Genomic DNA, 12618 nt, shown 5'->3' with positions numbered 1-12618 from the left:
CTAATCTGATTTTCTGGTCTTTGTTTGGTGGTCCTATAGTGGTTTTAGAGAGGATTTAGCCATTTTTCATATGGTCAAGATTGGTGGTTAGCAAGACTAGGTGAAGACCAGCTTGGCCCAGTGAGTAGACACCTTAAACATCTGACCACCAGACTGGGAGACCAGCTAACCAGCTAAGACCAACAAACCATTTTAGTCAGATTAATTCAATTTTTCACCAGAGCAGGACGTGTGATTTTATATCACATTTTGTGAAACTGATTTTTGAGCAAGTTAATTGCAGCATGGTTTCACAGCAAACTAGGCTGTTATCAGAGGTGTGCAGAACATATAAGACAACGAGAGATGAGCTTTGACACTGTTAAACTAATCCTGGATGAACTTCTAACCCAGTCATCGACATCAGACCGAGCAGCGTTAAATAAGCAGCCAATGAACGCTCTGTTCCCCGTCGGTATAAAAACCTGTGACCGCCCGCTCGCTCGCTGATCTGTGAATGAGCAGCTCACGGTCTCCGTCGGACGCGCGGATGGCTCGGCAGCTTTTGCGCGCGGACTGTCATGCGTAATTGCTTGTTTAACGAGGAAAGCACCATGCAGACTTCTTTATTGTCCGCCGCACACTCTCCCGGGATACCTACAGCCGTTTCATTCATGTGGAAATCAGGAAATCCGCAGTCGCCCAACTGGACCGGGCTGGAGAGAGAAAACACGACGAGTCTCGGCGACTTGGACGCGTTCGAGAACCGGCGCGCGCAGTATGGCCAGTTCTCTCCATCCACCGCAATATTCCTAACTGTGCTTATGACACTGCTGGTGTTCGCCACAGTTCTCGGGAACGCGCTTGTCATTTTAGCTTTTGTGGTTGAAAAAAGTTTACGCACACAAGGGAACTTTTTCTTTTTAAATTTGGCCATAGCGGACTTTCTTGTCGGTGAGTGATTTTGATGACTGCATTTCAGCTTTGGCATCAACTCTACTGTGTCGTTTAAGTGTGTGTGTGTGTGTGTGTGTTTTATTGAAATTTCAGGCGGGTTTTGCATCCCCGTGTATATTCCTTATGTCCTGACGGGTGAGTGGAGGCTGGGCAGAGGTCTGTGTAAACTGTGGCTGGTGGTGGATTATATGCTGTGCACCGCCTCGGTCTTCAACATAGTGCTCATCAGTTTCGACAGGTTTCAGTCCGTCACTAAAGCGGTGAGTGCTGCGCGGTCACACAGGGAATGTGCTGGTGATGCAATTTGACAATGGCATTAATTGGGCGAATCCTTTTCGTCCATAATTTGTCCAAATCTGTGTTGGAGAATGGCAAGTCTGAGCCACCACTGACAGACACTGCAACAAAATGTACTTATCTACATTTTTACAGAGAAGAGCAGCACAAAATAACACCAACATAAAGATGACTACTCACAAGGATAGTTCATCGTAAATTGAAATACCGTCATCATCTCGTTCCAAACTTGTATGAAAATTCTTTTGTGGAACACAACAGATATTCTTGAAGAATACAGTAGAAAACATATGGGCTCAGTTTTGTTTTAGCTCAGGTTTGGAACGACAGGAGGGTGACTAAAAAAGAGATTTCATGTCTGCGTGAAATACTGTCTGAAATGTTTTCAAACTATAGCGTACAGTACAGAAATAATATTTTATCAGGCCATTAAATGTACTTTTTTTAAAGGTGAAAATACTTTTTGAATTTGAACATAGATAAATCAGATTAACAAGTACATTGTAAATAAGTATGAACCGATACAAAAACTTCAATATTAGAATGCTGATGGAAATAAATAGCATAATTATACATGTTTTAATAACTTTAGAATAAAGTAAAACGGATAATGCTGAAAATTAGAAATGTTAGATTCCTAATAAATAACGAGTAGCTATTAAGATAAATTCTGAATGTGTTCAGACAGTTTAACTCAGTCAGCTGGTCACAAGATAAAGCGGAATGTTTTGAAACAAAATCACATATACATAACTATTTGGGCAGACACAATGAGTGCAAATGCCATGCACTTTTACATTTAACAATCATCGGTCACCTTTTATTTGTATCCTATTATGCAACAGCACACAAAAGCGTGAACCCTTTTGTCTCTGACTTGGAGATTAATGCACTGTGAAGTCCATAGTGAAGTTCATAATATTTAATTATTTCAGCTGGCAACCAGGGAAAAGGCTATATTTTCTAGTGCAAATTATATCCATCCATCCATCCCTCCATCGAGGCCTGAGTGTAATGCATATTAAATCAATGCTAAATCTGTGTTCCAGGTGAGTTACCATTGCCAGAAGGGCATCACCAGAGAGGCTGTTTTGAAGATGCTCTGCGTGTGGCTGGCAGCGTTCCTGCTTTATGGTCCAGCTATTATCAGCTGGGAACACATCACAGGAGGAAGTGTAGTGCCAGATGGAGAGTGCTACGCTGAATTTTACTTCAACTGGTATTTTCTGATGACTGCCTCCACTGTCGAGTTCTTCACACCTTTCATAAGCGTCACTTACTTCAACCTCAGCATTTACATCAACATCCGCAACAGATGTGCAGTGAGGGAAGAACAGCCCACTTATATCCGGCTTAGGAGCTTCAAGATGAGGCCGGTCAGGACCGGCGATGTGCAGCGTGTGTTTTTTGTGAGGCCTGTCGAGGAAAGGGGGGTCGACTTGTCCTCAAGGCCACGTTGCTGCCGGTTACCTTCTACTGTAAAGGTGTCTGCCGCAGAGTTCGGCAACGGAAGACCGACTAAACGAAGAGACAGCACGATCGCAGACTTGCCTCCTCTGCAGGTCGGAGACCGGATCCTGACAACCAGTGAGGCACAGTTTCATTACGTGGATCATTCGGCTGGATCACACAGACACCGTCCTGATATGGTTGCCAGTCTGGCCAGCCGCTTTCGTCTGTCTAGAGATAAAAAGGTGGCAAAGTCTCTAGCTGTAATAGTTTGTGTTTTTGGACTCTGTTGGGCGCCCTACACGCTGCTGATGATCATTCGGGCAGCATGCCACGGTCAGTGCGTCCAGCACTACCTTTATGAGATCTCGTTCTGGCTGCTGTGGATAAACTCATCCATCAATCCAATCCTGTATCCTCTGTGCCACAGCAGCTTCAAAAGAGCCTTCAGCAAATTACTGTGTCCGAGCAAAACAAAGATTCAACCCCAGAACATGGACCAGAAGTATTAAATTATTGAGTATGACCACATTTTAATATAGGGCTAGTTTTTCTTTCTTTCTTTTTATAATATATGAATATATTATAATATATTTATTTTTATAATTTATGAATATAATTTACAAGTTTCACTTTTTGAATGGAATTAGTGAAATCTACTTTTTGATGATATTCTAATTATGTGACCAGCACCTGTATATGGCACCCATGGAGGTAGTAAAACAAGGTTTTTATGAACTGCAGGATTGCTGGTAATGAAGACATAAATGCAAAAGAAAAGGCAGTAGAGCTGACCGTTTCTGTCAAATAGTTTTAATTTAGAATGTCTGTGTTAATGTAAGAAAAGTGGTTTAAATGTTTTGCCACTTGCTTGAGCAACTTAATATATCAACCTAGAAGTAAATGCATAAGTTAAAAGCATTGCATAATGTTTCTTATATTTATTGCATTTAAACACATCTATAAAATATTGTTTCTACTGTGTAAAAAAAGGATCACAATGCTAAAAAGCATCTGAAGTAACGATGTTTGGACCTGAAATCAAACTAATGGATAAATGTTGTGTTTGTGGTAAACGGCCACAGATCACCTGCAGACTCCTGTGTGAAAGCACATTGAGCACCTGCTGCTTCTGCACCGCTTGCATGCGCACTGTAAACGGAGCGTGTGTGAACCTGGTGTAAAAGACCCCCTCACATACAATTCACAAAACTAGGTTTGCACTGTGTGTAAGCTACTGTGAAACAATTGAACCAAAATGCCTTGCATGATTTAGGTGAGATCAAAATATATATATAAAAAAAAACAAACACAAAAAAAACTTATGCCCCTCTCCACCCCTCAAATTAAAAAACCATCTCACAAAGAGCCACCTAAGAGGAGAATTCATTTTCAAAAATGAAATTCAGGTCCTGAATAAATATCCTGACTGAAGTCTCACTATAAATAATTCTACATGATAAAAATAAGGCTTTAAAGAGATTGGTATTGGTGATTGTATCGGCAGATACTGCTTTCGGTGATCGTCCTCAGAAATCCTGACCGGAGCACCCCTACTTTTATTTTTATCTGCTTGTATCTAGCAGTACCATCATTTTCTTTGTGTACATTGTGAGAGAGTAGATAAATCTTTTATCTACATATTCAAACTCACATATTTGTAAGAAATTGTGGCATAGCTATTTTTCTTCCAAATTCAGACTTCTTGTTTTTGTTTCATAAACTCTGTATAAATGACTGGAAGTTCCTGGCACAGTGCCATGTATTTAAGTATTTTTTTTTTAATTCATGTCAAAATAAACTGTACTGGTGAAGTTATGATCATAATGTGTCATACCTCTTGAAAGCACAGTTTATAATGAGCACAACTGAGATGATGTTAGATATGCGGTTTGTGATAAGTGTATGCTGATTCTACATGACAGATGTACAGGGATCGCTGGCGAAGCCTATAGTTCCCCTAGCAACTGCGGGACTGACTAAAAACAGAGAAGAATGACTCATTTCTTCTAATCAGATCAAAATAACCAATTTATACCGGATTATTTAAGGGCTTATAGCAAAGTCTGAACACTTGTCTCTAATCAACGGTAATAAGATGTACAATGTATTCGGTTTGATTCTGTTCAAATACAGAACAATAAGTCAGAAAACCAACATACAAATACTCTTAATAATTGCATGTACTAAATAACCAGTACAAATGTTTTTACCAGCTTATTAACAATAACAGGAACTGCACAAGTCAACATTAAAAATAAAAATTTAAATCAAGTTTCTAAATGCATGCTATAAATATTATCGTCAACATTGTACATATTTCAAGTTTTATCTATTTTTTGACCTTGTAATGTTTAATCAAAATGTCTGGATCTTCTAGTGAGATGACAGATTTCTCTCAAAAAATGACAGATTGAACCAATTCCCGCCCTACATTCCTTCTTTTTTAATAATCCATTACGTTTGGACGTATGTCACAATATGTAAGAAAAGATCGGCCACTAATTGTTTTCATAGCGACTTTAATAATATTAAAATCACACTTCAACAGGCATGTGGGGTTAATATCATTCGTCTTTTTTTGTCTTTTATTTGTGCAAATGCCATGAAATCAATGATATTTTGTTGTAATTGATTTACAATTAGATTATACATACAGTATAAGAGGGAGTGGGAATCATAATTCAAAAAAGGAGACAAGCTGCAAGAGAGGTTTCTGACATGGTTTCGATTCATTAACACAGTCTATACACGTTCACCCATTCCACATATTGGTCAACACAATGTCTCACTCCACCAAAGTGTCTGCCGTAAAGTAAAAGGGTGAGAGACAAGACTTTTCATTAGTTACACAAATGCCTTTAATTCAGCATGGTGTTTGAAATATTAATGCTGAAAGAACTAAGTAGAATCAAGTGTAGGTCCTCTAAACAAAGACCAGAACAATGCATGGCTGGCTGGAGGGGCTTGAAAGTGGTGTAGCAACACTAAAACTGTTTTTTTTTTCTCTCCTTCTCATATATATAATTTTTTTCTTGCTCATTTGTATGGCAACAATAGTGTCAAGAGGGAATGGTAGTCTGAAGGAAGCGCAGAGCAGGAGTGCAGTGCATACACTGTTTTCTAAGGACTTCACAAGGAAAAAAAGGATGAAGAGAGTAAGACAGGCAGAGGACATAAACAACAGACAGAAAGTATGAGCAGTGAGAGGAATGGGTAGAGAGGCAGGTGGGTTTGGCTTCGTTTTTCCCCTGGCTGGAATACCCTGGTGTGCACGTGTGGGCATATACATATATCTCTCTATGCGTGTGTGTACACAAATATAAATGTAAATGCGTGAGGCTCCTACAGCACCAGCCCCTCGTAAGCAGGTCCCTCAGACTCGGGCGACTCTCTCTGCAGACGCAGGTGCTCCAGTGTGTTGTGGAAGTGTTTGTTAATCTGCTCCGTCTCCTCGCTGGCCTCCAGGTTCGGGAGATCCTCACGGATCTTCTGGATCAGCTGATTCAGGACCTGGACCGTCACCTGCAAAGCAAACATGCGAAGCTCGAGTAAATCCAGGCTGATGTGGATTTATGCAATTTAAAGTGATGGAGAGACAGAAAGAAATGAACAAAGACAGTGTTAAAGAGTTTTGCTTTAGTAACAAAGTGTGAAATCTTAAATCGCTGTGATAAGATTTTGTTTACTGACTATTATATTTACTTTAATTTGTTTGCACATATATTTCTAAAACAGTATTTTTATTTATAATGGACATTTATATCAGTACCAAACCAGTTACTGTTTAGTTAAGTGTACCATAAAAAAATGGCAAGAAATGTCATTCTATTAAGTTGTTCCCATGGACTGAAAAAAAAACAAAAAAAAAAACAATATACAATGCAAACAGTGATGATATTCTTGAACAAATTAGTCTTATGAGCTGGTTCCATTTACACTGAATTAAAAACATACAGTGAGAGCAGTGTAGACTGATTCATGGACAAATGACACTTACGTGAAGTTAAAGGGGGGGTGAAATGCTATTTCATGCATACTGAGTTTTTTACACTGTTAAAGAGTTGGATTCCCATGCTTAACATGGACAAAGTTCAAAAATTAAGTTGTACATATGAAGGAGTATTTCTGTTCCAAAAATACCTCTTCCGGTTTGTGACAAGTTTCGGAAAGTTTTTTCGAGTATGGCTCTGTGTGACGTTAGATGGAGCGGAATTTCCTTATATGGGTCCTAAGGCACTTCTGCAGGAAGAGCGCGCGCTCCCGTATAGCAGAGCACTGAGAGCACAACAGACTTCACTGATCAGAGCGAGAGCGTCGCGAAATGTCACAAAAGGAGTGTGTTTTTGGTTGCCAGGGCAAGACAACCCTGCACAGATTACCAAAAGAGAAACAGCATTAAGGGACCAGTGGATGGAGTTTATTTTTACAGAGCATCAACGGAGTTGTGCAAGTGTTTGTGTTTGTTCCCTGCATTTCGAAGATGCTTGTTTTACAAACAAGGCCCAGTTTGACGACGGATTTGCACATCGTTTATTTCTTAAGGATAATGCAGTCCCAACGAAAAAGGGTCACGATCGTGTGTTGGAACCGCAGGCGTTGAGTAAAACTGCTTCAAATATCTCTGCCTCCTTGTTAGTGCGTCCGCCTCCCATGCCAGAGACCCGGGTTCGAGCCCCGCTCGGAGCGAGTCGTTGCTGCTGCTGCTCTCGTTCAGTTTCAGCCTCGGGGTCTGATTCTGGATCATAAATAAACGGCTGAATCTGACTGTTAGCCATGGTTTATTTTGGATGTTTTTTTCCCTCACGGTAAAGTCACAGCTTCCAAACGCTCTCAACGCAAAAGCCTACTGGCGCTCGTGATTCTTTAGCTCCACCCACACGCCACGCCTCCAGCCGGTCGTGTTTTTCCGGGAAAAATCAGTACAGACTATCTTTCTCTTATGAATATAATAAAACTAAAGACTTTTTGGAGTTATGAAGGATGCAGTACTACTCTATAGGTGCTCAAGATTAACAGGATATTGAGTGAAAACGAGCATTACACCCCCCCTTTAAGTTATTATTTTCAAAGATGCTGGTATCAAAATGAAAATGACAATGTGACTTTAAAGATACATGACTGTTCAAACATTTGGGATCAATAAGATCTATTTCAAATAACTGCAGTTCTTTTGAACTTTCTATTTATCAAAGAATCCTGAAAAAAAAATGCATCATGGTTTCCACAAAAACATATAGCAGCACAATGGTTTTCAACCCTGATGATAACAACAACAATAATAATAATAATAAGTTTCTTTAACACCAAATCTGTATATTAGAATGATTTATGCGAGACTGAAGTTTTGCCATCAGAGGAATAAATAACTTTTTTAAATGCATTCAAATTGAAAACAGTTATTTGTAATTGTATTATTTCACTGTATTGCTGTATTTTTTTTTTTTAAAGAAAACAGCATTGGTGTGCATAAAAGACTTATTTGAAAACTCATTAAAAAAAAACAATGAAAAATGAAGGACATAAAATTCTGTAGGAAAAGAAGAAATAGAAAGTTGCAGTATAGACAGTTCTGTTGATTGTAATAGCTGTGCTTATCTTGTTTCTATAAATGTGAGGGATCTCACTTGCAGTGCAGACGAGGTGCAAAAACTGAAAACATGGAGCAATTTATTCAGACACGAGACGAAGAGCATCTCCAGTAAATTCACACACCCACACAATCACACACTCAGAGACACCAGTGTCACATTGACACAAAATTAACTTTGGTGTCAAACTACGGATTTAAGGCAATTTGATTTGATTACAACATTTGATTTCTGTCACTTTGTTGTTTACAATCAAGGAAAATCAATTTTGGTTTTGACTAATCCAGTAATATACAGATTTAACAAGGCCCTAGTTTTTGGATGAAGGTCAGATGTGAAGAGCGACCTCATTAACTGTCCAACAACTGAGAGGCACAACTTGACATTGACTGCATGCATGTTATTCTGTGCTTCCTCTTAGTCCTAAGCTGCCCTGTGCCCCCGATGTGCTCCGACAAGTCCTGACTCAATCCCTCCCAAATTGAACATGGATACAGATGCTTCCTCTCAGATAGGTGCAAGTAAGGGATAATCTAGCGCTGCTTGCACCAGACAAAAATGTGAAGCATGGAGAGGGAAAGTGAGAATGAGTGAGAGACGAGAGATCAGAGGAGAGACACAGCAAGACAACAGGTAAAAGGAGAGTGAGTAATACGAGATATAAGAGAGTGGAGAAGAAGAACGAGGGGTGAATGATCAAGAGGGGAAGAGCATCTGTGGTCGTACCGCATCATTCTCTCGCTCATAGAAGCAGATGTATCTGTTGAGGATCTCGATGAAGAGCTGAACTTGTAAGGATGGGTCCATGCACTGGTTCGCGATCTTCAGAGCCTTCTTCAAGCACTCCATCACCCTCCGCCCATCACGGATCTGACAACAGAGAAAAAAAACTAAACAAACAAACCCTGATTTCAGTTATGACTGTGGTAAACAGCCTCAAATTTTTCCATTGTATCTTGGCAAAAGCCACTTAAAGTCAGTTCCATGTTTCACCATATGGGGTTATGATTTGGATTGGGGAATCTGTGGTTAGGCACAACACATACCTCCCAGGAACATGCTGTGGAGCCGAGAGAAGGAAGACAGCATGATCCTAATTCTCCAAATGCATTTATGAGTCACAACAACAACACTGTCTATAGATCCTTAATATAATAGAATAATCACAATTGCCATATCAGGTCCCCTTTATTTAGTGCCATTTCAAGGGGAGCTCATGTATTCTTATTGATTCCTGTAAAGGAGAATGTCACTCACAATGCACTATGCACTAGAGCAAAGAAATGAATACATACGCTGAATACATACGCATTTGACGATCTGATCACGTCATGAGGTCATAGTATATTTAGACATTTACCAAATAAAATATACCTCATGCTGCATTTCATTACACTCAAGAGTGTTGTCCCTTTAACAAAAGAACATGAACACAGTCATTATTTGCTAATAAAAAAAAATAGAAATTTACAAAACAAAGATAAACGCAACAACTTTTGAGAAACAGCATTTAAATTTTGTACACCAACGCAAAATAAAGACTATTCACACCCTCATGATCTTGGCCATGCTGATATACAAGTCAATATATACAGGTCCTTCTCAAAAATTAGCATATTGTGATAAAAGTTCATTATTTTCCATAATGTAATGATAAAAATTTAACTTTCATATATTTTAGATTCATTTCACACCAACTGAAATATTTCAGGTCTTTTATTGTTTTAATACTGATGACTTTGACATACAGCTCATGAAAACCCAAAATTCTCAAAAAATTAGCATATCATGAAAAGGTTCTCTAAGCAAGCTATTAACCTAATCATCTGAATCAACTAATTAACTCTAAACACCTGCAAAAGATTCCGGAGGCTTTTAAAAACTCCCAGTCTGGTTCATTACTCAAAACCGCAATCATGGGTAAGACTGCCGACCTGACTGCTGTCCAGAAGGCCATCATTGACACCCTCAAGCGAGAGGGTAAGACACAGAAAGAAATTTCTGAACGAATAGGCTGTTCCCAGAGTGCTGTATCAAGGCACCTCAGTGGGAAGTCAGTGGGTAGGAAAAAGTGTGGCAAAAAATGCTGCACAACAAGAAGAGGTGACCGGACCCAGAGGAAGATTGTGGAGAAGGACCGATTCCAGACCTTGGGGGACCTGCGGATGCAGTGGACTGAGTCTGGAGTAGAAACATCCAGAGCCCCCGTGCACAGGCGTGTGCAGGAAATGGGCTACAGAGAAGCAGCACTGGACTGTTGCTCAGTGGTCCAAAGTACTTTTTTCGGATGAAAGCAAATTTTGCATGTCATTTGGAAATCAAGGTGCCAGAGTCTGGAGGAAGACTGGGGAGAAGGAAATGCCAAAAGTCCAGTGTCAAGTACCCACAGTCAGTGATGGTCTGGGGTGCCATGTAAGCTGCTGGTGTTGGTCCACTGTGTTTTATCAAGGGCAGGGTCAATGCAGCTAGCTATCAGGAGATTATGGAGCACCTCATGCTTCCATCTGCTGAAAAGCTTTATGGAGATGAAGATTTCGTTTTTCAGCACAACCTGGCACCTGCTCACAGTGCCAAAACCACTGGTAAATGGTTTACTGACCATGGTATTACTGTGCTCAATTGGCCTGCCAACTCTCCTGACCCATAGAGAATCTGTGGGATATTGTGAAGAGAAAGTTGAGAGACGCAAGAGCCAACACTCTGGATGAGCTTGAGGCCGCTATCGAAGCATCCTGGGCCTCCATAACACCTCAGCAGTGCCACAGGCTGATTGCCTCCATGCCACGCCGCATTGAAGCAGTCATTTCTGCAAAAGGATTCCCGACCAAGTATTGAGTGCACAACTGAACATAATTAATTATTTGAAGGTTGACTTTTTTTGTATTAAAAACACTTTTCTTTTATTGGTCGGATGAAATATGCTAATTTCTGGAGATAGGAATTTTGGGTTTTCATGAGCTGTATGCCAAAATCATCAGTATTAAAACAATAAAAGACCTGAAATATTTCAGTTGGTGTGCAATGAATCTAAAATATGAAAGTTTAATTTTTATCATTAAATTATAGAAAATAATGAACTTTTATCACAATATGCTAATTTTTTGAGAAGGACCTGTACAGGCCATGTCCACACGAACACGTTTTCATTTGAAAACACATCTTTGGTCTCTCCGCTTTGGCCTCCCGTCCACACTGACGTTTTTAATTCAAGGGAAATTTAGCTTTTTGAAAACGCTCTCCAAAGTGGATACATTCGAAAAAAAAAATTTCAGGTTGTAGTGTGAACTGTAAAAAAAAACTGAGGCTTTTTAAAACGATGAGTCATGTGACTCATATTATCCAAACAGATATCTGTGTTTATACTGGTATTGTGCACATTATGTGCTATGCACTTTCACACTATTGCTATAGCTGCGTTACTTTTGAACACTCTTCATATCACAGTCCTGCAAAGATGAAACCAAGTGTACTCGCAATCGCCATTTGTGGCAAAAAAGGCATAACGTTTTAGATCAGACATACAATCGCTGAGTGCGTGCGACCTGGACGCGTCAGTGAATGGGGAGTTATTTTCGTAAATAAAATAATCCTGTCAGAACAACTTCATGAAAATGTCTCACGTCTGTTCCGTGTGCATCATCTGCAGTGAGCTTTTTTGAGGCTTTACGCATTGGCCAATAAATTGTAACTTTTTATTTTGACAGTGCTGAGAACTCAGTGGCTAAGCACAGAATGTTCCCTCTTCGTGATCTGATCATTAAAAGGCAAAACTTTCACATACTGCCTGCATTTCGCATTTATGGATTTTAAACAAGAAATCATTGAATATGTAATAAAAATGTATGCCACAAACCTGGCAAAGTGACTGTATGGATCAGCATTTGTGCAGTACACCCGTCTAAATAAAACGAGTAGGCCTGGAAAAATAAAATATCCAAAGAAGCAACTCTTCACAGAGTGATGAAACAGATCATGACATCCTGCAGCACTCTTAAGAGGAGGATAAATACTAAATATAAAAATGAACACATGGTGTTCACAGTACCGCACTGCAAAAAGGCCCGCTGGTGCAATGCAAGAGCTGGCCAATTATCAACACAGAAAATGAGAACTGAATCCAACTATGTCTATTATATGTAATGAATGCGCGTGTGCTATTAGGTCAAAAGACCCCCTTACTGCTAGGGATACTAGTAACAACTAGTAACTAGTAGTATGGGATAAATTAATATCATGTAATGAGTTACAACTTCTGCAGATGTGTTTTATTTACAACTATACACAAATAAAGCCTAAACCTTGAGAAACAGGACTATCTGAACACTGCAGAAGTTTAAAATGAGTA

At 39.6% G+C, this 12618-nt stretch overlaps 2 protein-coding genes across 2 annotated transcripts in view; one reads left to right on the top strand and one right to left on the bottom strand.

Annotated features, from left to right (window-relative positions):
* The first annotated feature begins 591 nt into the window (after positions 1 to 591).
* Positions 592 to 3758, top strand: LOC128016742 (histamine H3 receptor-like). The gene is made up of 3 exons (XM_052601456.1): positions 592 to 933; positions 1030 to 1196; positions 2283 to 3758. Exons 1-3 carry the CDS (start codon positions 594 to 596, stop codon positions 3192 to 3194), a joined length of 1419 nt encoding a protein of 472 aa, XP_052457416.1. The 5' UTR covers positions 592 to 593; the 3' UTR covers positions 3195 to 3758.
* A 1429-nt stretch (positions 3759 to 5187) lies between these two features.
* Positions 5188 to 12618, bottom strand: part of LOC128016733 (vacuolar protein sorting-associated protein 35-like) — a 31152-nt gene continuing 23721 nt past the window's right edge. The window contains exons 16-17 of the mRNA XM_052601444.1: positions 9000 to 9143; positions 5188 to 6207 (exon numbers count right to left, since the gene is read on the bottom strand). Of these exons, the coding sequence (XP_052457404.1) occupies positions 6028 to 6207; positions 9000 to 9143 (324 nt within the window). The 3' untranslated portion in view covers positions 5188 to 6027. The remainder of the gene's footprint in view (positions 6208 to 8999; positions 9144 to 12618) is intronic.

The sequence above is a fragment of the Carassius gibelio genome, chromosome A7 (genome assembly GCF_023724105.1).
Source record: "Carassius gibelio isolate Cgi1373 ecotype wild population from Czech Republic chromosome A7, carGib1.2-hapl.c, whole genome shotgun sequence".
In the NCBI taxonomy this organism is placed as follows: domain Eukaryota; kingdom Metazoa; phylum Chordata; class Actinopteri; order Cypriniformes; family Cyprinidae; genus Carassius; species Carassius gibelio.
Note: the sequence above shows the minus strand (reverse complement) of the source record. Positions and strands in the feature narration are given on the sequence as shown.